The following is a 26,836-nucleotide window of genomic DNA, read 5'->3' on the forward strand; positions in this document are numbered from 1 at the left end:
TTATTTATCCATTCACCTACTGAAGGACCTCTTCATTGCTTCCAAGTTTTGGCAATTATGACTAAAGCTGCTATAAACAACCTTGTGTAGGTTTTGTATAAACGTAAGTTTTCAACTCCTTTGTGTAAATACCAAGGAGCTCTGTTGCTGGATCATGTGGTATGAGTGTGTTTAGTTTTGTAAGAAGCCCCCAAATTGTCTTCCAAAATGCTATACCATTTTGCATTCCCACTACCGATGAATGAGAATTCTTGTTGCTCAACATTCTCACCAACATTTGGTATTGTTAGTGTTCTGGATTTATACCATTCTAATAGGTGTGTAGTGTTACCTCGTTTTAATTTGAATTTCCTGATGACATATGATATGGAGCATCTTTTCATATGCTTATTTGTCATCTGCGTATCTTCTTTGGTGAGGTGCCTATTAAGGTCTTTGGCCCATTTTAATCAATTTGTTTGTTTTCTTATTGTTGAATTTTAAGAGTTCTTTGTCTATTTTGGATAACAGTTTCTTATGAGATGTGTTTTGCAAATATATTCTTCCAGCCTGTGGCTTATCTTTTTATTCTCTCGATGGTGTCTTTTGCAGAGTGGAAGTTTTAATGAAGTCCAACTCATCAATTATTTCTTTCATGTATTGTGCTTATGGTATTATATCTAAAACATCATTGCCAAACCCAGGGTCATCTAGATTTTCTCCTATGTTATCTTCTAGGAACTTTGTAATTTTGTGTTTTACGTTCAGGTGTCTTATCCATTTTGGTTATTTTTGAACGGTGAATGGTGTAAGTTCTGTGTCTAGATTCATTTTTTTACATGTGGATGTTCAGTTGTTTTAGCACCATTTGTTAAAAAGACTTATCTTTGCTCCCTTGTATTGCCTTTGCTTCTTTGTCAGAGATCAGCTGACTATATATATTTATGTGGGTCTATTTCTGGGCTCTCTATTCTGTCCATTGATCTATTTGTCTGTTCCTTAGCCAATACCATACTATGTTGAGTGCTGTAGCTTTACAGTAAGTCTTGAAGTAGTGTATTTTTTAACAGATTTTTTTCCATTCAACTGTATTTTTGCTTACTTTTTGTTATTACTGCTGGCAGCACTTTCTCATCTTTTGATTTGCTTCTTCTGACCTGATAGCCAAACTTACCGGAATTATATCTAAATTAAGAGAACTAGATTTCAAGAGGACTTCTTGAGGAATCAGATGAATGCATGTTCTGAGTTCCATTGCTCAGAAATGTATTTTTTCTTTCTGAGTTCTTGATATTGCTAGATTAGGTATCTGGATTATTGGGTTGTTGCTGCGAATTGTCTTGCATGATAGTGCTTTTTTTCTTTTGGGTTTGTGTTCTCACTTCTAAAAAACTCAAATTATGTCATTATGAAAAATGTAAATGAGCTCAGTGAATCTTGTGGAGAAGTTGTGTTTTTTTTCTTTTGTGAGGTGCCAAGGAAATGTACCTTTTAATGTTTTAGAAGGAAATATAAAGTGAAACTTCTATTTGCTTATAGTAATTTTTGTTTTTATTGTTTTGGTTACATATAAATAATGATTTAAACCTTCTTCAGTGAGAATTTTTGTTGTTCAACTCTCTTGTCATGCCTGTTTTTATTTAGTTAACTGACATGTTTCTTGGCCTCATTGTTTTTTTTTTTGCAGGGAAATGCAGTAGTAAATTTATTTTTGCTAGTATGCACATGTATATTAGAAAGTTTCCTACTTTTAAGTGAGGCTTTTGATTTTTTGGGGGGCAGAGGTAAATTTCAGCTCATTTAAAACAGAATATTTTTCTGTTGTTGAAAATTGATTAGAAATTCAGTTGAAATGGGAACAGTGCTAGGTAAATGAGGAATAAAATCAGTTTTAAAAAGAGAAAAATAATGTTGAGATGCAAGAGTAGAATTTTTAAATAGAAAAGGATTGCAGAGGTTTGTAATAAACATTTGATTGATTGGTTCTTCCTTGTTTTATGAAATGAAAAGAAGTCCAGATATGTGGTCTGAAATCCTGTATAATTTTGAGCTAGTCACAACCATTCTGAGCCTTAGTTTCTTTATTGGGTTATTACTGACACTTTGAGTATAGCTACAGTGGTTTTTTTTTTTTTTTTGATCCTCAGCCCCAGTCAAGCCTTCAGATGACTGGAGCGCCATCTTTTTAAAAAAAATGTTGTTATTATTATTATTTTTTTTTTACAATGGTGTGTTAGTTTCTGCTTTATAACAAAATGAATCAGCTGTACATATACATATATCCTCATATGCCCTCCCTCTTGCATCTCACTCCCACCGTCCCTATCCCACCCCTCAAGGTGATCACAGAGCACCGACCTGATCTCCCTGTGCTATGCGGCTGCTTCCCATTAGCTATCAGTTTTACATTTGATAGTGTATACATGTCCATGCCACTCTCTCACTTTGTCCCAGCTTGCCCTTCCCCCTCCCTGTGTCCTCAAGTCCATTCTCTAGTAGGTCTGTGTCTTTATTCCCATCCTGCCCCTGGGTTCTTCATGACCATTTTTTTTCCTTTTTTTTTTAGATTCCATATATATGTGTAAGCATATGGAATTTGTTTTTCTCTTTCAACTTACTTCACTCTGTATGACAGAGTCTAGGTCCATCCACCTCACTACAAATAACTCAATTTCATTTCCTTTTATGGCTGAGTAATAGTCCATTGTATACATGTGCCACATCTTCTTCATCCATTCATCTGTCGATGGACACTTAGGTTGCTTCCATGTCCTGGCTACTGTAAATAGAGCTGCAATGAACATTGTGGTACATGACTGTTTTTGAATTATGGTTTTCTCAGGGTGTATGCCCAGTAGTGGGATTGCTGGGTCATATGGTAGTTCTATTTTTAAGGAACCTCCATACTGTTCTTTGTAGTGGCTGTATCAATTTACATTCCCACCAACAGTGCAAGAGCGTTCCCTTTTGTCCACACCCTCTCCAGCATTTATTGTTTGTAGATTTTTTGATGATGGCCATTCTGACTGGTGTGAGGTGATATCTCACTGCAGTTTTGATTTGCATTTCTCTAATGATTAATGATGTTGAGCATCCTTTCATGTGTTTGTTGGCAATCTGTATATCTTCTTCGGAGAAATGTCTATTTATGTCTTCTGCCCATTTTTGGATTGGGTTGTTTGTTTTTTTGATATTGAGCTGCATGAGCTGCTTGTAAATTTTGGAGATGAATCCTTTGTCAGTTGCTTCATTTGCAAATATTTTCTCCCGTTCTGAGGGTTGTCTTTTCATCTTCTTTATGGTTTCCTTTGCTGTGAAAAGCTTTTAAGTTTCATTAGGTCCCATTTGTTTATTTTTGTTTTTATTTCCATTTCTCTAGGAGGTGGGTCAAAAAGGATCTTGCTGTGATAAGTGTTCTGCCTATATTTTCCTCTAAGAGTTTGATAGTGTCTGGCCTTACATTTAGGTCTTTAATCCATTTTGAGTTTATTTTTGTGTACGGTGTTAGGGAGTGTTCTAATTTCATTCTTTTACATGTAGATGTCCAGTTTTCCCAGCACCACTTATTGAAGAGGCTGTGTTTTCTTCATTGTATATTCTTGGCTCCTTTATCAAAAGTAAGGTGACCATATGTGCGTGGGTTTATCTCTGGGCTTTCTGTCCTGTTCCATTGATCTATATTTCTGTTTTTGTGCCAGTATCATACTGTCTTGATTACTGTAGCTTTGTAGTATAGTCTGAAGTCAGGGAATAGATACAGTTTTAAAAGATCATCTGTATGAAGCACTGACACATACTAGGATATTAATATGTTGGTTGTATATTTTATGTGATACATATATTCCTGAGGAGCAAAATTTTAATTGACTCTTTACATAACTTTAAAATTTACTGGAGAACCTATTTAAAATAATCTTTAATGGTACCTGTTGTAAAGAAAATTGTCACTTTTTAATGTTTCAGTTGCTTAAAGCAAGGGTTCCTATAATAAGGATTTTTGCCTTTGAGAAAAACATCCATTTTCAAACAGGCCTTTGTAGTTAAGTGCTTTAAAAATGTGAACATGGTTTAATAAGAGCCATATTACCTTTGGGAGAATGTTTTTCATCTAACACAATTGTTAAAAACCAGAAGGATGTATTCTTTAGTTACAGTGTTTCAAAGAGAAAGCCTTCCTCATGACTTCTATTTCTTGGCAAATTTTACTTCCAAATTTGTCAGTTGATGATAGAACACAAAGAAAGGAATTACGAGGGGAAGGAGCATTAGCAGACTGAGTTTCAGTAGTACATTTATTTTACTAGCTCATAGTTGTGGCTTGAAATTTTACATACTGTGTAGATTATGAGACTACTACTGTTCTCTGAGACAACCATGTAGGCAAGATCACCTTACGATCATGGCTTATTGTCACTGTGGTAACTAAAGTCCCCCCTTGGATTGAATTCAAAGAATTGCCTTTATGGTGAATTCTTTTCCTTAATAAAGAATCTTACTGTAGGGCTCAGTACACTTGTCCCTTGGTATCCATGAATTGGTTCCAGGACCCCCTGAGGATACCAAAATCCGGGGGTGCTCAAACCCTTAATATAAAATTGCATAGTATTTGCATATAACCTACACACATTCTCCCATATACTTTAAATCATCTCTCGCTTATTTATAATAACTAATACAATGTAAACGCTTTGTAAATAGCTGCCAGCCCATGGCAATTTCAAGTTTTGCTTTTTGGAACTTTCTGGAATTATTTTTTCATGGATATTTTCAGTCTGTGGTTGGTTGAATCCACAGATGCAGAACCCATAGATATGGTGGGCTCACTATATTTATATATCACTTAGCATTTAGCTTTAAAACCATATGCTATAATATACAGGTCTTGCTTGTGTATTGATTAATCTGTCCCCACATGTTTCATGTTTTTTGATGCTGTTGTAAATTTTATTGCTGTTCAAATTCATTTTCCAATTGTTCATTGCTAGTGTAGAAATACAGTTAAATTTTTTTTTTTTTTGGCGGTACGCAGGCCTCTCACTGTTGTGGCCTCTCCCGTTGCGAAGCACAGGCTCCGGACGCACAGGCCCAGCGGCCATGGCTCACAGGCCAAGACACTCTCGCGGCATGTGGGATCTTCCCGGACCGGGGCACGAACCCGCGTCCCCTGCGTTGGCAGGCAGATTCTTAACCACTGCGCCACCAGGGAAGCCCCTACAATTAATTTTTATATGTTGACCTTGTATCCTATATTCTTGCGAAAACTCATTTACTAGTTCTAATAGATTTTTTTTTTTTAGGATTTTTTTACATAAAAAGTCATGTTGTCTGCAAAGAAGGATAGGTTCATTTCTTCATTTACAATCTGAATATCTTTTAATTATTTTTTTCTTGCTTTTTTTGTACTGACAAGAACTTCCAGTACAACATTGAATAGAAAATGTGAGAGTGAACACCCTTGCTTTGTTCCTGATCTTAGGGGGTGCCTTTCCTCACGTAAGAATTATATCGGTTGTAGGTTTTTCATAGAAGGCCTTTGTCAGAATGAAGAAGTTTCCTTCTTTTCCTCATTTGATGAGAGTTTTTATGATAAATGCATGTTAGATTTTCTCAAGTACTTCTATATTTTTTGAGATGATCTTATGATTTATATCTTTTCTTCTTTAATTATGGAGAATTACATCGATTGCTTTTTGAAAGTTAAACCAACCTTAAAGTCATAGGGTGAACCCCACTTAGTCTGGTGTACTATCTTTTTAAGGATTTTGCATCTGTGTGGTGAGAGATATTTCCTGTAGTTTTCTTTGCTTATAATGCCTTTGTCTGGCTTTGGTAACGGTGTAATGAATTAACTTGGGAAGGGTTTCCTTCTCTTCTATTTCCTGAAAGAGTTTGTATAGAAATAGTATTGTTCCTTAAATGTTTAATAGAATTCACCAGTGATGGCATCTGGGCTTAGGGTTATATTTTGGGAAGATCAGAAATTAGAAATTAAATTTTGTTTAATTGGTATAGAGCTATTCACATTTTCTTCTTGAGGCAATTTTGGTAATTTGTAGCTTTCAAGATATTTGTCCATTTCATCTAAGTTGTTGAATGTATTGGCATAATGTTAGTTTGTAATATTCCTTTATCATCCTTTTAATGTCTGTAGGCTCTGTGCTGATGTCCCCTTGTTGCCCCGATATTAGTAATTTGTGTTTTCTTTCCTGTATCCTAATGAGGGGATTAATTTTATTGAACTTTTCAAATAACCAGCATTTGATTTCAAAATTTTTTCTACTGGTTATCCATTTTCTCATTGTTGGTTTTCTGATTTGTCATTATTTTCTCCTTCTACTTATTTTGGATGGTCTTAGCATCAACATAGATAAGTGAATCATAATACAGTCTTGAAATAGACCCATACATAGAAGCTCAATTGATTTTTGAGGATGGTGCAGAAGTTATTCAAGATAGCCTTGTCAAGAAACTGTGTGAGAAAACTAGGCATCAATATGGAAAAAAAGGAATCTAAACCCTTACCCCACAACAAAAGCAAACAAACAAAAAATACTTCAAATGATTCATAGATGTAAGTGTTAGAACCAAAGCTATAGGATTTCTTGAAGGAAAAATAGGAGAAAATATTTGTGACCTTCTGTTCTTTGAAAGATACTGTTAAGAAAATGAAAAAAGCAAGCTACAGTGTGAGAGAAAGTATTTACAAAACTTATATCTGAAAATGACTTATATCCAAAATATACAAACAGCTCTTACAGATTTATTATAAGACAAATAGTACAATTTTTAAAAAATGAGTAAAATGTTTGGAAATGTGACAAAAAGATATATGAATGACCGGTAACACACATGAAACAACATTCAAAAAAGGTCACCAGTGAAATACAAATTAAATGACGGTGAGCCAACACTTCATGGCCATTAGCATGGCTAAATTTGAAAGAGTGACAATACTAAGTGTTTGACAGGCTCTAGAGCAACTGGAAGTCTCATGTATTGCTGGTGGAAATATAAAATGGCACAACCCCTTTGGAAAACAATATAGAAGTTTCTTTTCTTTCTTTTTTTAAAAAAATAAATTTATTTATTTATTTTTGGCTGCATTGGGTCTTTGTTGCTGTGCATGGGTTTTCTCTAGTTGTGGTGAGCGGGAGCTCCTCTTCATTTTGGTGCGTGGGCTTCTTATTGCTTGGCTTCTCTTGTCGCGGAGCACGGACTCTAGGTGCATGGGCTTCAGTAGTTGTGGCATGTGGGCTCAGTAGTTGTGGCTCGTGGGCTCTAGAGTGCAGGCTCAGTAGTTGTGGTGCAGGGGCTTAGCTGCTGCTCCACAGCATGTGGGATCTTTCCAGACCAGGGCTCAAACCTGTGTCCCCTGCATTGGCAGGCAGATTCCTAACCACTGTCCCACTAGGGAAGTCCCTAGAAGTTTCTTATAAAGTTAAACCTACACTTTTCATATGACGCAGTAATCCCACACCTGGATATTTACCCAGAGAAATGAAAACATATGTCCACACAAAGACTTGTACAAGAAGTTCCTGACAGCCTTATTCACATTAACTCAAAACTGGAAGTTACTCAAAGGTCCATCAATAAGCGAACGGATAAATAATTGTGGCAGTTAAAAGTAATGAGGTACTAATGCATACAACAACAGGAATGAAGCAAAAGAATCCAGACACTAGGGTCCGTACTGTATGATCCTATTCATGTGAAACTCTGTAAAAAATCAAATTTACTATAGAGTGACAGAAAACAGGTGAGTGGTTGAGACCAGGGGAGGGGGAGAATAACAGGCAAGGGGTAAAAGGGAATCTTTTGGAGTGTTGGAAATAATTCTTGATTGTGGCAGTACTTAGTTCTGTGTATTGTCAAAATTTATCAAACTGTACCCTTTAATAAGTGTATTTTATTATATGTAAAATTATACTAAAGTAAAAGAAGTTTCTTGTTTAGTGATTATCAAATCTGGTTGTACTTCAGAATCATCTGCTAAGCTTTTTAAAGTGTACATTCTTCTACCCTATGTCATACCCAAAGAATCAATGTTCAGCATTAGGCCTGCTCATTTGAGGTTCTTAAGAGTTTCAGAGGTGATTCTGATTCTCAGTGGGACTTCAAAAATAATTTTTTTTTTTCCATGACTTTTCATTCTTAAGACTCCTAGGATCTAGTAAAGTAAAATTTTAGCTATAAAAGGCATTACTGATTTTTTTCATGAATTCACATCCTGCTTTCATTAATGGCTTTTAGAAGAACTTTATATTACTTATTTTGGAAGTTTGCTATTTTTAATAGCATATGCTTACATTGTTAAAATATGAAAAATAAGAAAAATTCCCATTATATCACATTTTTGAGTATATGAAATGAGCTATTGAAATGTCCTGTTTAGTCCTCCAGTCTCATACCCCTAATTACTAATGATTTGATGCATATTTTCTAGATATTTCCCTATGCTTATAGAAAAGAGATATATTCTAATCTAGTTTTATATGTTTTTAAGTAGTCATTTATATATTTAAGTAGTATGCGTTGAGTGCCTGCTCTGTGGCAGCCGTTACACTAGGCCCTGAGGCTGTTGAGCCAAAGCTCTCCTGTGATGTTGTCAGATGGGAGGATAGATGTTGATTAAATAAAAACACAAACATATATATTAAAACTGTAGCAGGTGTTACAGAAGACAATTATAGAATATTGTAAGATTACATAGTAAAAATTAAAACCTTTTTTGACCCTTTTACCCTAGTTTGGTTCCACCCTTTGAAAAGTGTGCTTTTTCTAAAGTATTTAGTACTGCTTGGGTAGTATGAGTATTCATTTGCATGAAACAACTTGCACATGAACATCCCCATATTAAAGTATTATTTTCTCCTCTCAGTGTTAGTCAGCATTCTTGTATTATTTTAAAATACAAAGAAGACTTAAATATTTAACTTAAGTGACAAAAAATTGAAAAAAGATTCACTCAGCAAATATTTGTAAGTACCTCCCTGAGTCTTGGTCTGTGATTATCATTCAGTTATATGCTATACAACATTCTGTTACTAGAACAACAGTAGCAACTTGAAAGTGGCAATTTGTTCTGGCAGCATATTTTTGGTGCTGTCAGAGGAGTTATTACTGTTGGAGTGTGTCAAACACAGTGCTTTTAAAAATATGTTACACAATATACTAATTGTATTTAATATTAATAGAGAGTATGTGGGGTGGAATTATTGTGCTCATACAAGTTTAGGAAATGGAGAGCTAAAGTTAAACATTTTTAGCTCTAGGTATTTTCAAAACTTTTAATATGTTACATTCTGAATCTTTTAAGATGGAGCTGTAGTACACAGTGACTCTCTTTCTGATCATGGAACCCTTTCCTCCTTGCCTTATAGTTCTATGAATAGATATTTAAGGAAAGAAATAAATCTCCAGTAATATCTAAAAAAATCATAGTGGCATGTTTTAAAGATGCATGATAATTTTAATGTAAAACATGATTGTTTAAACATGATTTTTCTCTCTCGTAAGCACCAGATCTGTATTTTATATTTATATGCTGAGCTTTGGGGAATTAATTTACATATAAGGAAAGAATCATTTCTCCATTCTTGCATCCTAAACTGGGAAAGGAAAATGAAATTTATGTTTCTCTTATATTTCAGAACAAAGTAGAAGAGATGACTTAGAAGCTTTAGGTCATATGTTCATGTATTTTCTGAGAGGCAGTCTTCCTTGGCAAGGTTTAAAGGTAATTGTTTTTGTGTTTCCTTATTGAATTTCATAAATTGTTAATATATTAAGATACTGTCTTCCACGTATTTAATTTTAAAATTATGTCTCAAGATTCTTTTTCTTTCTGTTTTAGGCGGACACATTAAAAGAGAGGTATCAGAAAATTGGAGATACAAAACGAGCCACACCAATAGAAGTGTTATGTGAAAATTTTCCAGGTAATGAATAATGCTGCTTGATACATGTGCTTATTATACACAGAAAACTAGAACTGTTCATTTTCATTGCTTAAGTTGATAAGTACTTTTTTCATGCTTAAAAAATATGATTCAAAAGATGTCAGCAGGACTTCCCTGGTGGCACAGTGGTTGGGAGTCCGCCTGCCAATGCAGGGGACATGGGTTTGATCCCTGGTCCAGGAAGATCCCACATGCCGTGGAGCAGCTAGGCCCATGCACCACAACTACTGAGCCTGAGCTCTGGAGCCTGTGAGCCACAACTGCTGAGCCTATGTGCCACAACTGCTGAAGCCCATGCGCCTAGAGCCCATGCTTCACAGCGAGAGAGGCCGCTGCAATGAGAAGCCCGTGCACCACAACGAGTGGCCCCTGCTCGCCACAGCTAGAGAGGGCCTGCGTGAAGCAACAAAGACCCAACGCAGCCAAAAATAAATAAATTAATTAAAAAAAGGATAAAAGAAGATGTCAGCATTTGATACACAGACCACAGGGCAATGTGTATATTCACTTTTGTAAAACAGTATTAATGGAAGAAAATTCATCTTTTAATACTGTTGACCAGTACCAGCTAAAGTAATATTTTCTTCAGTAGCATACTTTTAATAAGTTGAAATATTTGCTTAGAAATACTAACTAAAGTTTTGGTATCCAATGTTAGTCATTTGAGTCTCAATGTCAAGCTCAAAGGAGGTATGTGATGTATGATTTAGTCTAGTTTTCCAAGTACAGTAAAATCTTACTAACCTTATTACTACTTTTAGGCTAATTTTGTATTGGGGAGCTTTATGAAGATAGATTTGCTCTCATGTAGATTTTTGGCAACTCACGTGAAATCAACAAAAATTTACTTAAGATTCCTAAATCAATTAAGGGATAAGAATAATGTGTCCCTAATGTGTTAAAATACCTGTTGTGATTTATGCAATAACATTAAATGAGAACCAAACTTGAAGATAGAAGATGGAACTTATATCTCACTTCAGTATTTACAGGTTCTCCTGTACAGTGCTGGCATTATTATTGTAATAGTATCAGCAGCATAATCTCAGGTAGCCCTTTTTCACGTTTGCTTTTATTATTCATTGACAGTAAACTTTAATTGTGTATTTTGCTTTCTTGCTATAACATATAGAACTGGAAGATTAAAAGAAAAAATAGATTGATAGTACTAACAGTTTAGGTGTAGGCAGATTGGCTATACCTTATTAAGAAGCTTATACAAATTTCTGCAGGAAAAATGGGGGTGTCAAAGTAAATTAGCCAGGTGATTAGCTAGAAAGTGGAATAGTGGGAGAGTCACCATGTGACTGGGTCACTGGATGCTACTTTCATGCCTGTTAGGCTATGGGTGATCCTTTTCTTATCAGCTGCCATGAACAAATTGGATCAAAAAAGCAGCTAGGTGTAACCTACCATCTCTTATAATAGTGCTTTTATGTGCTCTGATGGTTAAACACTGTTCTACTAATTGCTGACCATTTTGCTTATTGATTTTTATGGCTTTTTCTTTCTTTTACTTCTGGAAAATACAACCTTTAAAAAAATACATATCTCTGATATATTTGGGAATTATAATAGCATGCAAAGGTTTATGTATTATGAAATAATTATTACATTTATGACCAGAAATTAAGAGAAGAATTAAACTGTTTTAGCTTTATGTTGCTAGGTCAGTTGATTAGAATACCATTTAACCAAGGTTAAGAATTTGAATCTTCTATTGGTCATTTAGCGTCACTGATTCTAAAGGAAATCCAGCAAGGTAGCAAATGCTTTCATGTATAAATCAATTCCTATCAGTATTTAAAATAATTTATAAAAATATGAGCTTAGTATGGTGTTTTGTGATTAAATAATTATGCATTATTAAGTTTCTATTTCAACCTTGGATACTGTCCAAGGTTTCTATTAAAAATAATGTAAAATAAAAATTTTAGCCTTTCCTAATGAATTGAAACAAAAATAATGTTTGTTAAATCTCTGATTTATCTTTTGTCCCTATTTCCTTTCTTACCTTCTTTCCCCCTTTTAATTTCATTGTTATTAAGTTCATAATATTTTAAATTTTAGTAGAATTTTGTTACTTTTTTATGTTTTTATAATACCCTGTGCTTTTAGATATTTATAATTTTATTATTAATGAGTATTAGAAAAGTTTAATGAGAGACAATTTTTATTTCCGTTCTAGAAGAAATGGCAACATATCTTCGTTATGTAAGAAGGCTAGATTTTTTTGAAAAACCAGACTATGACTACCTAAGAAAACTTTTTACTGACTTGTTTGATCGAAAAGGGTATATGTTTGATTATGAATATGACTGGATTGGTAAGCAGTTGGTGAGTATTCTAGGCTATATAATAAAAATAAAAGATTATTTGTAGTACTTAACCTTCTTTTTCATAGTACAGATCCTTTATTTAAAAAGAGTTGAGAACAAATAATTTTTTATTTTGAAGTGTAATTGATTTACAATATTATATTAGTTTTAGGTGTACAACAGTGATTCAATATTTTTATAGATTATACTCCATTTAAAGTTATTACAGGGCTTCCCTGGTGGCACAGTGGTTGAGAGTCCGCCTGCTAATGCAGGGGACACGGGTTCGTGCCCTGGTCTGGGAAGATCCCACATGCCGCGGAGCGGCTGGGCCCGTGAGCCACGGCCACTGAGCCTGCGCTCCGCAACAGGAGAGGCCACAACAGTGAGAGGCCCGTGAACAGCAAAAAAAAAAATAAAATAAAAAATAAAGTTATTACAAAATAATAGCTATATTTTTCTGCACTGTACAGTATATCCTTATTGTTGATTTATTTCATACATAGTAGTTTGTCTCTTAATCCCATACTCCTGTTTTGCTCCTCCCCCCTTCTTTGTCCTCACCGGTAACCACTAGTTTGTTCTCTATATGTGTAAGTCTGTTCCTATTTTGTTATATACATTTGGTTGTTTTATTTTTTAGATTCTACATATCAGTGATAACAGAGTGTTTGTCTTTCTCTGTCTGAGTTATTTCACTAAGCATAGTACTCTAGGTCCATCCACATTGTTGCAGATAGCAGAATTTCATTCTTTTTTTTTTATGGCTGAGTAATATTCATATGTGTGTGTGTGTGTGTGTGTGTGTGTGTGTGTATATCCATATCTATATGTGTATCATCTCCATCTCTTCTTTATCCATTTGTCCGTTGGGCACTTAGTTTGCTTCCATATCTTCAATATTTTGGCTATTGTGAATAATGGTTATGAACATTGGGGTGCATTAGTGTTTTCGTTTTCTTTGGATATATACCCAGCAGTGGAATTGCTGGATCATATGGTAGTTCTGCTTTTAGTTTTCTGAGGAATCTCCATACTGTTTACCATAGTGGCTGCACCAATTTAAATTCCCACCAGTAATGCACAAGGGTTCCATTTTTTCCATATCCTCACCAACACTTACTATGTCTTGTCTTTTTTATAATGGCCATTCTGGCAAGTGTGAGGTGATATCTCATTATGGTTTTGATTTGCATTTCTCTGATGATTCGCAGTGTTGAGCATTTTTTAATGTACATGTTAGCCATCTGTATGTTTTCTTTGGAAAAATATTTATCCAGGTTGTCTGCCCATTTTTTAAAGGGTCCTTTGTTTTTTTTTTGGTATTGTATGAGCTGTTTATAAATTTTGGATATTAACCTCTTGTAGGTTATATCATTTGCAAATATTTTTTCCCATTCAGTAGGTTGTCTTTTCATTTTGTTGATGGTTTTCTTTGCTGTGCAAAAGCTTTTAAGTTTAATTAGGTCCCATTTGTTTATTTTTGCTTTTGTTTCTCTGCCTTAAGAGACAGATCTAAAAAATATTGCTACAATTTATGACAAAGAGTGTTCTGCTTATGTTCTCTTCTAGGAGTTTTATGGTTTCATAGATAAAGGTCTTTAATCCATTTTGAGTTTATTTTTGTATATGGTGTTGGGAAATGTTCTAATCTCATTCATTTACATGTAGCTGTCCAGTTTTCCCATCACCACTTATAAAGAGACTGTCTTTTCTTCATTGTATATTCTTGCCTCCTCTTTCATAGATTAATTGACTACAAGTGTGTGGGTTTATTTCTGGGCTGTCTGTTCTACTCCATTGACGTATGTGTCTGTTGTTGTGCCAGTACCATGCTGATTTGATTACTGTAGCTTTGTAGTATAGTCTGAAATCAGGGAGTGTGATACTTCCAGCTTTGTTCTTTTTTTCTCAAGATTGCCTTGGCATTTCAGGGTCTTTTGTGGTTCCCATATACATTTTAGGATTGAGAATAAATAGTTTTTTAAAGGGTTCATTTTATTTCTTTTTTATGGATGTTTCAGGTAGCATAATATAAAAATTATTCTTTGAATTTTGTAAAAACCTTACATTTGGAGTCACTTTTTAGAGTGATGAGTTATTTTGAATGTTTTACTTCTGATTTAGTTCTTAATGTCAAATATACTTTTTAAAAATACAATATTCTAGTGATAACTTTTAAAAGATCAGCTAGTTTTTTTCCTTTAGTCATCTTTCAAAGCATTTGTAATTTTAAAATATGTGTTAATTATTCTAGCAGTTTTAGGTTATCTTGGAATAGACTGATACTTATATATTGGAGCATGTTTAGGTTTTTAAAACTGTACCAAGTTTTCATAATTAAAAAAAAAATTGTCTTGATCATAACTGTGGGATGGGTGTCATTACTTAAATGAAGTTATCATTAAATTCTTTCTTTGAAGTGGTGACTTCCAGAAAATCAAATATGTATTCTCACTAGTCTTTTATTTTTAAATAAGTAAGAATGCCTTACAAAATTTTCTATAATTATGGCTCACTGTTAGCAAATTTTTTTCCAGATTTGGCACTGCTGAACTCTCAGATTCAAGTATTTTTGAACAACTGACTTACTTACGCGTTTAATCTGTATTTTTCTTAACTCCAAAGTGATTTGAATATATATGGTATCTAAAATGCAAATCTGAATATACTTTGATTAAAGTATTTATATGAAGTTTTGAATTATATTTGAAAATTTAAATTTTATATAAGCCTCTTCTGAGCTAAAATATTGACAGTAAGCAATTTTATTAGCTTATTTAAAAAATTATTCCCTTAATTTTCTTAAAATAATTTTTTCCGTTTATATATTGGCTTTGGAAATGAGAAACATAAACAAATACACTTTCATTTTTTGATATGAAAAAGTAACCTAAAAGTAATGACAGTATTAGAAGGTCTTTTGTTGATATAAAAATAAATAGTTGATAAAGTATTTAAATATTTTGAAAATACTTTAAAAAGTAGCTATAATCTCTTTGTTGTATTTAACAACATATTTTAGGAAAGATATCTTTTCTTAAGGCCTTACTTTATTTAACAGTGTCTTTTTTTCCCCCCTGATTATGTTAAGTAGCTAAATAATTTTAAATAAGAGTTCTGAAATTGAATGCATTGATTCTAATTGTTATTGTATTGTAGCCTACTCCAGTGGGTGCAGTTCAGCAAGATCCTGCTCTGTCATCAAACAGAGAAGCACATCAACACAGAGATAAGATACAACAATCCAAAAATCAGGTTTGCTGCCCTTTTAGATATGAAATGTCTTAATTTGCTTCTGTATTACCTTCTCACAGTTTATAAATATATTTGGTGTTTTATCATGTGCAGATGACAGCTTTATATGTGTATGCATTTGCGTGTATACATACTTGTATATACGTATTGAAGGATTGAAATACATGTTTTTTTCTTTTATAAAGCAGACTATATACACACATATTAAGGATAGAAAATGCATATATTTTCAATAGCTAGACTCTTTGCCCTAATGTTCACATTAAAAATGTTTAATCATAAATCCTAATTAGTGGTATAAGTTAGTATAATAAACTTTGAGCAATGTTTGATATTCTGTTAGAATGGAAGTATCTGGATACCCTGTTGGAATGAATTGTAATAGCAGTTGGTCTTTCTAACTATAGTCTAGTTTAGTGAACTAAATTATCTACTGGGTTCCTGTTATTTGAAAACTACTATTCTCCACAATGCAGAAATTCAGAAGTAAGGAAAACATATAACCTGTAAGAAATGATTTTGTAATCAGTGGCTAAGACCTCTCTCAGCCTCTGGAATCAGTCATACCTGGATATGGCTCGACCCTGGGCAGATTACTTATTCACTCAAAGCCTCAGTTCTCATCTATAAAATAAAAATAATTCATTTAATTCCTAGCATATAGTAAGCTTTCATTAAGTCTCAACTCTCGTGGCTGGTATTACTGTTATCATTATTACAATAAATTCACAAATAACTACATTACAATGCAGAATAAACTCTACCATAGGAAATACATTAATAAAGTGCCAAGGAGGATCATTGGAATAGGTAGGATCTATAAAGATTTTATGGCAAAGATAGCTTTTGAGATGAGCCTGAAGAATGAATGGAATTTTTAAAGGCAGGTGAAGGAATAAGAGCATTTTGGGGAGAGTGAACAGTAAAAAATATAAAGCAGAAGTTTAAAAATGTAGAATATGTTTGAGGAGAAATAAGCAGTTGGCTTGGAGCAGAGAGTAGGCTCAAGACAAGGCATAGAAGATTCATTGAAGAGTTTGTATTTCCTGGGTGAGGTATATTGGAAGCTGTTGAAATTTTTGAACAACGTTTTCACTCTTCTTATTTTTGTATAAGGAAGCTTTATTGAATCCTTTTGACGTAAAAATTTTTGCTGTCACCCTGAGTTAAACAGGGCTTTAGAATTTTGGGTTATAACCCTTTTTGGAGGAGGATAGTGTGTTATCCTTTTTGTATCCCATCAGGGTTCAGGTGAGGGTTAAATAAGAAATGAAATCAAAGAAAAAACACAACTTATTAAAAATAATAGCCAAATAAAATGCTGCATTTAAGAAATATTTAACAACATTATGCTTTAAAGTATAGAGAATTTAAAAAGATTAGTTTTATAATTCACCTTAGAAAAATTGGGACAGTAAAGGGTATTATATATAAATTACTTCCAATATAAATTACAACTTGTTGATAGCTTGAGTACTCTGATAAGATGCTGTATATAGAAAGAAATGGGAGAAATCAAAACTTGGAGTTTGTGTTTTATAAATCAGTTAATTTCTCAAATGTACGTGGAAGAAGATCAGTAATTCATGTTCTGTGAAGATCTCCACTTGAGCTGTTAGGTATTGTAATAAGTGAAACTCTTCTTTTATTGTTGAGTTAAATTTTTGTTGAAATAAATTTAAATGTTTTAAAGGTTAACTTTCTACATGTTTCATATATATCTTGCTAGCTCGATTGCCAGCTCACTGAGGGTGGGAACCATATTTTGTTGATGTAGTACTTGTTGCACTAAATGTAGGGAGTCAGTTTTTTTCTCAGGAAATCCTTTAGGATAGCTTACATATTGAATTTGAAACCAGGACATGCAGATTCTTACCATGATAGAAACATTGTATATCTAGAAAAAATTTCTTAACTATCTGTGATGCAGTAAACAGCTTAAGTTGTGTGATAAACCCATAGTTCAGAATCCCAAAAGAAGAAAGATTAATTCTTTAAATGTCTGAAACCTTTGTAATGTCCCCAGATAAACAGTTGTAACTTAGAGTCAATGGTTGAAGTTCAGGGAATCTGGAAATTTTACAGAAAATGTTGGGTGCATGCAAATGTTTATCCTGAGGCGAGGTTGCATAGCTCTTACTGTCTTCTTAAAAGGTCCATGGTTCCCAAATGTTGCCTGCTGTCCTACGCAACATTTAGATCTTTGTCTCTCTTTTAGTATGATTTTCATTCTTTCATCTTGTTAAGATTTGGTCTTGTCTAATTTATTTCACTTTAACCCTACAAATATGCTAAATTCTGGTGATAAATTTGGAGGATTTAATGAAAAGATATTATAGAACTGTCATAATTGCTTTGATGACATATTTCATGCCAAAGAATGCAGTTTTTCGTTGTACAGTTTAATTTAGGAAGTTTAGTGCCAGAACATATATTCTTTGTGTCCACTTGATTTCAACATCTCTTCCCCTAAAGGGTTACTCTGGTTTCTGATATGCTTAGGCTCCGTATAGCCCAGTGTACTTGGCACTTTGCGGCAAGATTTTCCTTACTTTGGTTGAAAAAGAAAGAAAAGAGCCCTGAAGTCTTTAGAACATAATGTAATTGTGATAAGGAGCTAGGCAGTAATATTGGAAGAGCAGTAGGCTCTCAGTTTAAATCCTTTGTGTACTCTTTGCTACCTCTATGACCTTAGAGAAGTATTTACTGTTTCAGTGTCTTCATCAGTAAAATGAGGGTGATACTGTCTATCTCAAAAATGAGATAACACATATAAAGCAGCTAATGCAGAACCAAACATGTAATAGAAACTTAAATATTGTGTACCTTCCCCCTCTTCTTATTAGTGCTGTCCACATTTTCCTGAAACATAGAAATTGACCCCTATTAAGCAGTTACTCCTAATTCTGTTACTAGATTATTATTAGTTTGTGGTTATTGCCATACAAGTTTGCCAGATCATCTAAAAGCTTCAAGAATTATCAGCCTATTTCATGGAAATGGGTTTCTTAATTTGAACCAGATAAAAAGATCAAGGAGGCAAAGAGATTCATATAAGTAAGATTGTCACTTAAAAAAATTATTTACCATATCCTCTTGGTATTCTATATAGCACTTCTCGCTTTTCAAAGAATTTTTCTGTTTTCTTGTATTATCCTCATAATCAGAAACAGGGTACTAAGCAAGAAGAGAAAAGTTTTCTGGGACCTTAAGTATGGCTGTTTGAGTACTATCTTTTTATTCACCTTGCTAGAAGTAGTTCCTCATCAGAAAACTAATGGGGACGTCTACTGTAAGAAAATATAGTGGATGGCTTTTTAAAACATTTCATGGTTTATTTGGAGTACTTTCTTGACCACGTCATTTTTACCTCTAGTTTTTGTTAACTTTATAAAGTTAACGAGTGGAGTCTATGATATCTAAAGTCCTTTCACTTCTAAAATTCTGTGATTCTATTTTATTTTTGTGGTTGATCATTACATTATTGTAGCATTTTAACTGAAATCTCTCCATGTTCAATATGCAAAGATAACTGCATCTGTGACTCAGAATAGTAAGGGTATTTTAAATTTCCTTTTATACGATTGTTTTCTATATTATAAGGATGAGATGTTTAACATTTTGGGTTTCTCTTCTTCCATGCATGCCACATGCATTAAATAAATGGCAGTCGGCAGACCACAGGGCAGCTTGGGACTCCCAGCAGGCAAATCCCCATCATTTGAGAGCTCACCTTGCAGCAGACAGACATGGTGGCTCGGTACAGGTATTTTCTGATTTTTGCATGAGTGATTATTTCCCAAATCTATACAACTAACCCTTTTTGGAACTCATGGCATGATTTCATATCCTAATGAAAATCTTGTTGCTGAACCTCCATAATTCTATTCCTTTGTATTTAACCAAAAAGCAGAATTAACATGGTCTAGCAAGACCACCAGGGATACTAAGATTTTGCCTTTGTTCATTTTTGCAAGCATATGCAACAGTATTTAAGTAAGTTGTACTCACAGTAGGTTAGAAAAACAAAATGTATTACTTGAAATATGTGTTAAACTTGATTTTCCAATAATAAGCTCAGTCTTTTTTCATGCTTTAAGTAATAGAACATTTTTTATATCTTTTCCCTTTCATTGATTTTGCCTCCTTCAAACTTAGTTAAGTAGATATCTAACTTTTTCATCCTCAGTCCTTAGAATGTACTTTCTGATTAATTGGTCAAATAAACATGACCCTAATTTTTTTTTTTTTTTTTTTTTTGCGTTATACGGGCCTCTCACTGTTGTGGCCTCTCCTATTGCGGAGCACAGGCTCCAGACGCGCAGGCTCAGCGGCCATGGCTCACGGGCCCAGCCGCTCCACGGCATGTGGGATCCTCCCGGACTGGGGCACGAACCCGTGTCCCCTGCATCAGCAGGCGGACTCTCAACCACTGCACCACCAGGGAAGCCCCATGACCCTAATTTTATCATTACATATTTTGTTTGTACTTGGAGAAAATAGCACATGGAGAAAATAATTTCAAGGACAAGCATTTATTAAATATTTCCCTCAACTTTCTGGATATTTACAAAAATTTAAAGCTGTCCCTTATTCTTTTTGATGTGTTCCTTTTTCCCCCGTTTTCTGTATATTTAGAGATAGATACTATATTCTGCCCTCACATGCCCCCCTAAATTTTAACCTTTTGTATGTATTATAAAAATAGAAAAAGATTACTGAGTCTCTTATTTCTTTTAAAAATGTCAGTTTAAGGTACTCTGAATGCTGGTTTAAAGAAATTGAGATGATAAATGTTATCTTAATCCATTTCAATCTAGAACCTAGATTTGATTTTTTTTCTCCACGTATTTCCACTTGAACAATTTTCTATTATGTTTTACCAAATTTGCATTTTTCTTAGTATGTATATATACATATACATACATATATATATATACACACACACACACATATGTAATCTGAATCTATGCTTGGGTTTTATTCTTTATTGATTTGAATTCTAAAAGATCAGTTCTTACTAGTTATCCTGTTTTTCCCATCTTTAACTTTTAGAGGTAATTTAAATTGTGAAACCAAGTATTTTTTAAAGAACTTCGTAGTCTATGGAACTTTCAGTCATGTGTGTAACACAAGTATTTGAATAGCGCTGTCAAAGTCTAGAGTGAGGGATTCAGAGGCAAGGGTGCCTGAATTGTAAAATTTTTTGTGACCCAAATTCATATCACTGGAAAGTTAATTGAGAAAATTATGTTTAATTCCCATAAACACAAACTGGATTGTGTATGTATCTGTGTACGTTTATGTGTTTCTAAGTGTTGTATGTTTTTATAGCAGGTGTCTTGCTCAGTGTTCAGGGAATTCTGTAACAATTAAGACACTATTAGAAAGCTTTCCTACCACTTCTGTACCATTACCACAAATTTATCTTTAGTTTTTTCTTACTTCGTGGAATTCCCAGAGATGGCTCATGGGATCTCTTTGGACTGTCAAAGGGTGAATGAGTTTGATTATTGGCTCATCACTCAAAAACTTTGTTCTATTTTTTCACATGTTCTCAAAGATATATTTCAACTCTGCTCATGTCTCATCATCTCTTTAAAACTTTACTGCCTTGTAGAGATTACATCTGGCTTCATTCTAATATTCCATAAGTGATCAGTTTACTTACTAGAATTCTGGTAATACATAAGTAAGACAAAAAATTTTACACTATTTTTCATTTACTTCCTGAATTAACTAACTTGATGTGATGAACATTAAGGTAGTTTTACTGTCATGAAGAATTTCCTAGCAGCCTAGGTAAGATCATGCCTGAATCTTGCCCCACTCCAAAATGTTGAATTTATTTATAATTTTTATCCTACCCACTTTCAAAATTTGAAAAGTTATAATATGACACTGGTATAATTGGACTAATGAAATTGTAATTTAAAAATTAATAATAGAGGAAATAAAAATACCTTAAATCTGAGCTTATATGATTATTACGATAATTGAATACTATATTTGACTTTGAATGAAGGAAGAAAGGAAAACAATGTGTTCTTTCATTCTCATTATCTGATAAAGAGAAAAATCTTTTTACTAATACAAAAGTATGAGTAGAATTTGCCTTGAGGTTCTTTGTTCTATGGTTCTTAAACCACCTGTTGGACAATGTTCAAGTATTGGCTTTGCAAGAAATATAAAGACTTTAAATGGCAATTGAAAAAATTATCCTCAACAAATACTAAGGGCATATCATCAAATAGTTTCTCAGGAAAGACATTTCCAAAATAAGTAGGTTGGTATCTGTTAATAAAATGTATGCCAGCACCTCTTGCCTTTTTGACTGGACCTACAGAAAAATCCTCAGATACTCATTATTTCACATGTTCTTTTAATAGGAACTGCACGTTGGAGTCTACATTTGAACTCCTTATCTTTTCACAATTATTATGTATATTATTGCAGATCAGACATATAGGTTACCAAGTTGATTTAATTGTGGTGAGCAGCATAAGCATAAGTTCAAATTCTGTACCTTAGATTATTCATCAGTGACATGGAGATAATAATAGCTCTACCTTATGGTTTTGTTGTGAGAATTTTTTTAAAAAGTATTTAGCACAGAGGCTGGGGCTTAGGAAGTACTAAATAGTAGAATAATCTATTGCTTTTGCAAATTAGGAAACTTGACTAGTATTTTTTTTTTTTGCGGTACGCGGGCCTCTCACCGTTGTGGCTTCTCCCGTTGCGGAGCACAGGCTCCGGACGCGCAGGCTCAGCGGCCATGGCTCACGGGCCCAGCCGCTCCGCGGTATGTGGGATCTTCCTGGACCGGGGCACGAACCCGTGTCCCCTGCATCGGCAGGCGGACTCTCAACCACTGCGCCACCAGGGAAGCCCTTGACTAGTATTTTTATCCATCTCTGAGAAGTGAAGTATAGAGATACAGCCAAACGAATGCATTGTGAAATGGGATTTATCTAATTTTATTCTTTCTCTTTAGTGAAATCATGTTAATTTACTAACCAGAAGGATAATGCTATACATTTGATAAACTTTTCCCACTTAAGAGACTACGAATAATATTCAAATACCTTAAAGAGTTTATTTTGAATCTGTTCTTGGCTTTTATATGTTTTGGAAAAGCTCTTAGGGGAACAAGTATGCCCCCTCCTGCTCCCCTTAGAATCACTGGTAATAAATATGGCTGAGAAGCCTAGACCTACCACTTTCAGTTTCTTGGCTATTCATTATTCAGCAAATATATATAAATGTCTACTGGGTGCTCAGCACTGTGCTAGGTTCTTTGAATAAAAGGGAGAATAACAAATATGGTGCCTGTCCCCGTGGAGCTTTCAGTTAATGGGAAAGGCTAATAAACAGGCAGTGTGATAAGTGGAGAAAATACAAGGTGCTATGAGAATATATAGTAGAAGCACCTAACTTGGGTTTAGCGGGTTAAGCTTTCCTGGAAAAAAATGGTATTACTTATATTCTATTTTTTTACACATTTTCAGTGAAGAATCAGTAGGGCTTAGCAGTCGAAGAAGGTAGAAGGGGTTAAGAAAGGGAGTGTACCAGGCAGAGAAAACAACATACCTAAGACTGTGGAGGAGAGATTGACAGATTGAGGAATTAAATGCAGTTTGGTCAAGCTGGTACGTATTGAGAAATGAGACTGACAGGTAGGCAGGAGGCAAGTCGTGAAGGACCTAAAAGGTCTTGTTATTAAATTTGGACTTTGGTCTGAGGGTATTGGGTAGCCATAAAGAGAATTAGATAGAGAACTAATTTGATTAGGTTAGTATTTACAAAGCTTACTTTTGCTGGAGACTAGATTGAAGGGAGACAAGTCTAAGGCAAGGACACAACTCTCAAAAGTCCACAGCTGAGGAGAGATGATGTGTAGTGGAGATGAAGAGAAATAAAAGGACTTGAAAGATAATTAGAAGATACAATTTAGTTGGGTATGGGGGTTGAGGGAAAGGGATGGGTCAGTTATCCCTCTCTGATATTTTCTACCTGGCAAATCAGGATTTCCAAAATTAGGTTTTAAAATGTACCGCTCGCAGCAGATAGTACTAGTCTCTAATTCCACTGTGTTGAGCCTTTCACTGTAACACAGTCCATGGAGCTCGATGCTGACTAAAAATCTGATCCAAAAAAGGCTGAGAGGGCATGGCAAGCAGAGGGAGGAAGACAGCTATTAAGGGCACTACTATTTTACATGATATGGGATACCTTCTGATTGTTTGGAAAGCTCCTCTGCTTTGCATTTAAGGAACAATGTGACACTGGGGAAAAAAGGACAGAATCACAAGTGGTGCAGATGTGGTATGCAGCCAGAATAACATTATGAAATGTAAGAATAACATTAATTGTTGTAATAAGCAGTCTGATGTTTTAGTCGGTGTCACTTCAGAAATACAGATACAGGTGATGATAACAGAAAAAGAATTAGACACATGTATCCTGAAACGGTAAGGAAACATATGTGATTAAAAGTCAGAGGAGTAATAGATGTCATATCTGAGTCAGTTCTCCATCATGCTAATTGTTAATGCAGACTTTCTAAAATGTTTCAGATAACCAGTTTCAGTTTTCTTTATCAAGTCTTTGAAAACACTGAGGTACTAACAAGGAAAAGAATTGAGTAACTAGAACAGTCATATCTTTCTATTCATTGTTTTCTGGGGTACTGAAGTCTGAATAAGAGAGGCAGTTGTGGAAGGGGAGTAGTTGCTGCCTTTATTACATAAATAATTTCCAGTTCATCTTTTTTATTTAGTTTAGGGAATTCCTTGTTTAGTTATAATTGGGGTAAATCAGCATTACGCATTTGTTTCGATATTCTTTTTTTTTTTTTTCCTGGCAGTAAAGAAAGATTTTAATAACTACTGTAGTAGGGAAGAGAATATAGTGTAAACTGAGCTCGCTTTTCCCAAAACAAAAGGCAGGAGACTTTTTAAGTGCTGTGGTTTTCTCGACTAAAAATATATATTCACAACCCAGAAGTTTAGAGTTATGTTTAATTCGGCAGGAAGTTTTAGGATGTCAAGCCCAGAAGGCAGCATGTCAAGTAACCCTTAGAGAACTGCTCCAAGGAGGTGATGGGGGGAGCTAGGATAAATAGGAGTTTTGCAGCAAAGGACAGGTAGTGTGAACATCAAAAGATTATTGTTAATTAAAGAAAACCAGATATCTCAAGTTAAGGAATTTAGCACTTTGCCAGTAACATCTCGAAAGACTGAAATACTCAAATAGAGTGCTCTGCTTAATACTTCTGTAAGTGAACATTAGATTGAGAATCCGTTTTGGTTTCTCTTTTGTTGAAAGTCACTGAGAATGTCACTGGGCCTTTGGATTATCAGTTGGAATATCAAGAATATTAATTGTAACTCTATAGCTTTTAGAATATGTTAGGAAGTTGGTTTCATATAGTTATGTGAACCCTAGCACAGGTCCAGTAAACTCTTTGGAAGTTACTCTTTTAACTATATCTTATTTACTAGTGTGCTTTCTTATAGATGACTTTTAGAAAAAGCTGAGTGGGTAAGTAAAATAGGTAATCTTTTAATATTTCTAATATATTTATTGGATAGATGAAGATCTGGTTAATTAATATATTGTGCCTCTACTGAGCGCTTGGTAACACTCTTCAAGACTCCAAATTAGGAAGATAGTAGTGTAACTAATTTGAATTAATTATATTTGGAAACTGTATTAATTGGCCTTTTGACATGGTTGATCACAAAGATACCATGTGTTATCTTTGTACTCAAGTCCGTGAGAATGACTTCTTTTGGAATTAGATTGGGCAGGCAGCCATTAAATGGACCATTGTTTTTCTCCCACGCTTAGCTGCACGCTGTTTCCCCACCGCCTCCCCTTCAATTCTGATACAGTGATAGTAAAACTTGGCCTAGTTGCCTTTTATTATAAACCTCTTAAAACGAGAATTGCACCGTTTCTTATCAAGTGGGAATAACAGAAATTTTCTTTAAGAACAAGAACAGCAGCAACAAAAACCCTGAATTTTCTTTTGAAATGTCAAACCTTAAGGCATCTGTGATTTTTAGATATACTTTTGTTAAGGAGCCTGATAAACACTAATATTTCAGAGATTCTTATATTCTAGTGTGAGTTATAATTCTAGAAATGTCACCTAAATGGAATCATTCTTCAAAATTTGGCTTACAAAAATAAGCCAAATTTTGGTTTCCAGGAAGATATTGACATATTATTTATAATATTATGTCTTTGGTTCTTCCTCTAAAATCTGTTTGCAAAAAGACCACTAATTTTCTTAAGTGGAAACAATTTTAATGCTGTGATACATTCTCACATCACTACTTTTAAGTGGGTCAGCTTCACAGAACTCTGTCACCACATTGATTCTCTTCTGACCCTGGGATATTGGCCTTTACTCAGAGGGTTAGGGAATCTGGGAAGCCCAGGGAAAATTACATTAAAAAAATTCATAAAGTCAGATGTTACTTCCTTTTGATCTGGTTCTGATCAGCGAAGAATGAAGCTTGAAACATTTCACTAAAATAAAGACTGTTAAAGTCACTTATGACTGTGTGTGAAGTGACATAAATCAGATTTTATAATTATAATGCATATATAGTTACTGTTGCTGGAAATTTAGAGTACTTGAGTTTCAAATTTTCATTTGTGCTGCTTAAGTAGGGGAAGATACTTTTGGGGAGCTGCCTATAAGTTGAGGGGGCCTCCCTCCACCTATTTAGGGCCATTGAACAAAAGTGGGAAAAGAAACCCATTGAATAATTATTGTTAAGGAAAGAACAATGGAAATTGTTCAGTGAACTGTTTCGATTATCCACTACATGCAAGGCACTCTGCTAGTTAAAGGTGGTGGAGAATACAAAAGTATAGGATAAGAATTCTGCTAATTCCTTTCCAGTTCATTGCAGAGGCTCTGACATTTTAAAAATTAAGAACCCAATTATATTTAGTAATTACAACAAATAAGTATTTTTTAATGTGTTCAGAAAGAGGGAGAATTTTAAGAGAAAAAATTGACACAGAGCCACAGAGATCAGTAGAATGACAGAAAGGAGGAAGCAGGTGCCACAGAAGCAGAGAGGGCGACTTAGACATAGGAGTATTCCTCCCATTGGATTGCCTCTAAAGATGATGAAGGCAGTTTTACATTTTCAGCTGTAGGCACAAATGCATTTCTAAGTACTTGTTCCATATAGGATGTATATAAATCATGACTTAATCTAGATACATTGATTGATTTCTGGTTATTCTTCTTGAGTTGGTGGGGAGAGAGCATATTTCTCCAAACTAGACTATTAA

General features: G+C 34.3%; 1 protein-coding gene across 8 annotated transcripts in view; it reads left to right on the forward strand.

Moving 5' to 3' along the window:
* Nucleotides 1-26,836, forward strand: part of CSNK1G3 (casein kinase 1 gamma 3) — a 128,599-nt gene that overhangs the window by 85,916 nt on the left and 15,847 nt on the right. For 2 of the 8 annotated variants that reach the window (XM_067731579.1, XM_067731582.1), the window contains exons 7-11: nt 9,633-9,718; nt 9,836-9,920; nt 12,130-12,278; nt 15,422-15,517; nt 19,188-19,283. In XM_067731579.1, coding sequence (XP_067587680.1) covers nt 9,633-9,718; nt 9,836-9,920; nt 12,130-12,278; nt 15,422-15,517; nt 19,188-19,283 — 512 coding nt within the window. The remainder of the gene's footprint in view (nt 1-9,632; nt 9,719-9,835; nt 9,921-12,129; nt 12,279-15,421; nt 15,518-19,187; nt 19,284-26,836) is intronic. The other 6 variants (XM_067731581.1, XM_067731583.1, XM_067731584.1 and 3 more) reach the window with 4 other exon arrangements.

This window comes from Pseudorca crassidens, chromosome 3 (assembly GCF_039906515.1).
Source record: "Pseudorca crassidens isolate mPseCra1 chromosome 3, mPseCra1.hap1, whole genome shotgun sequence".
In the NCBI taxonomy this organism is placed as follows: domain Eukaryota; kingdom Metazoa; phylum Chordata; class Mammalia; order Artiodactyla; family Delphinidae; genus Pseudorca; species Pseudorca crassidens.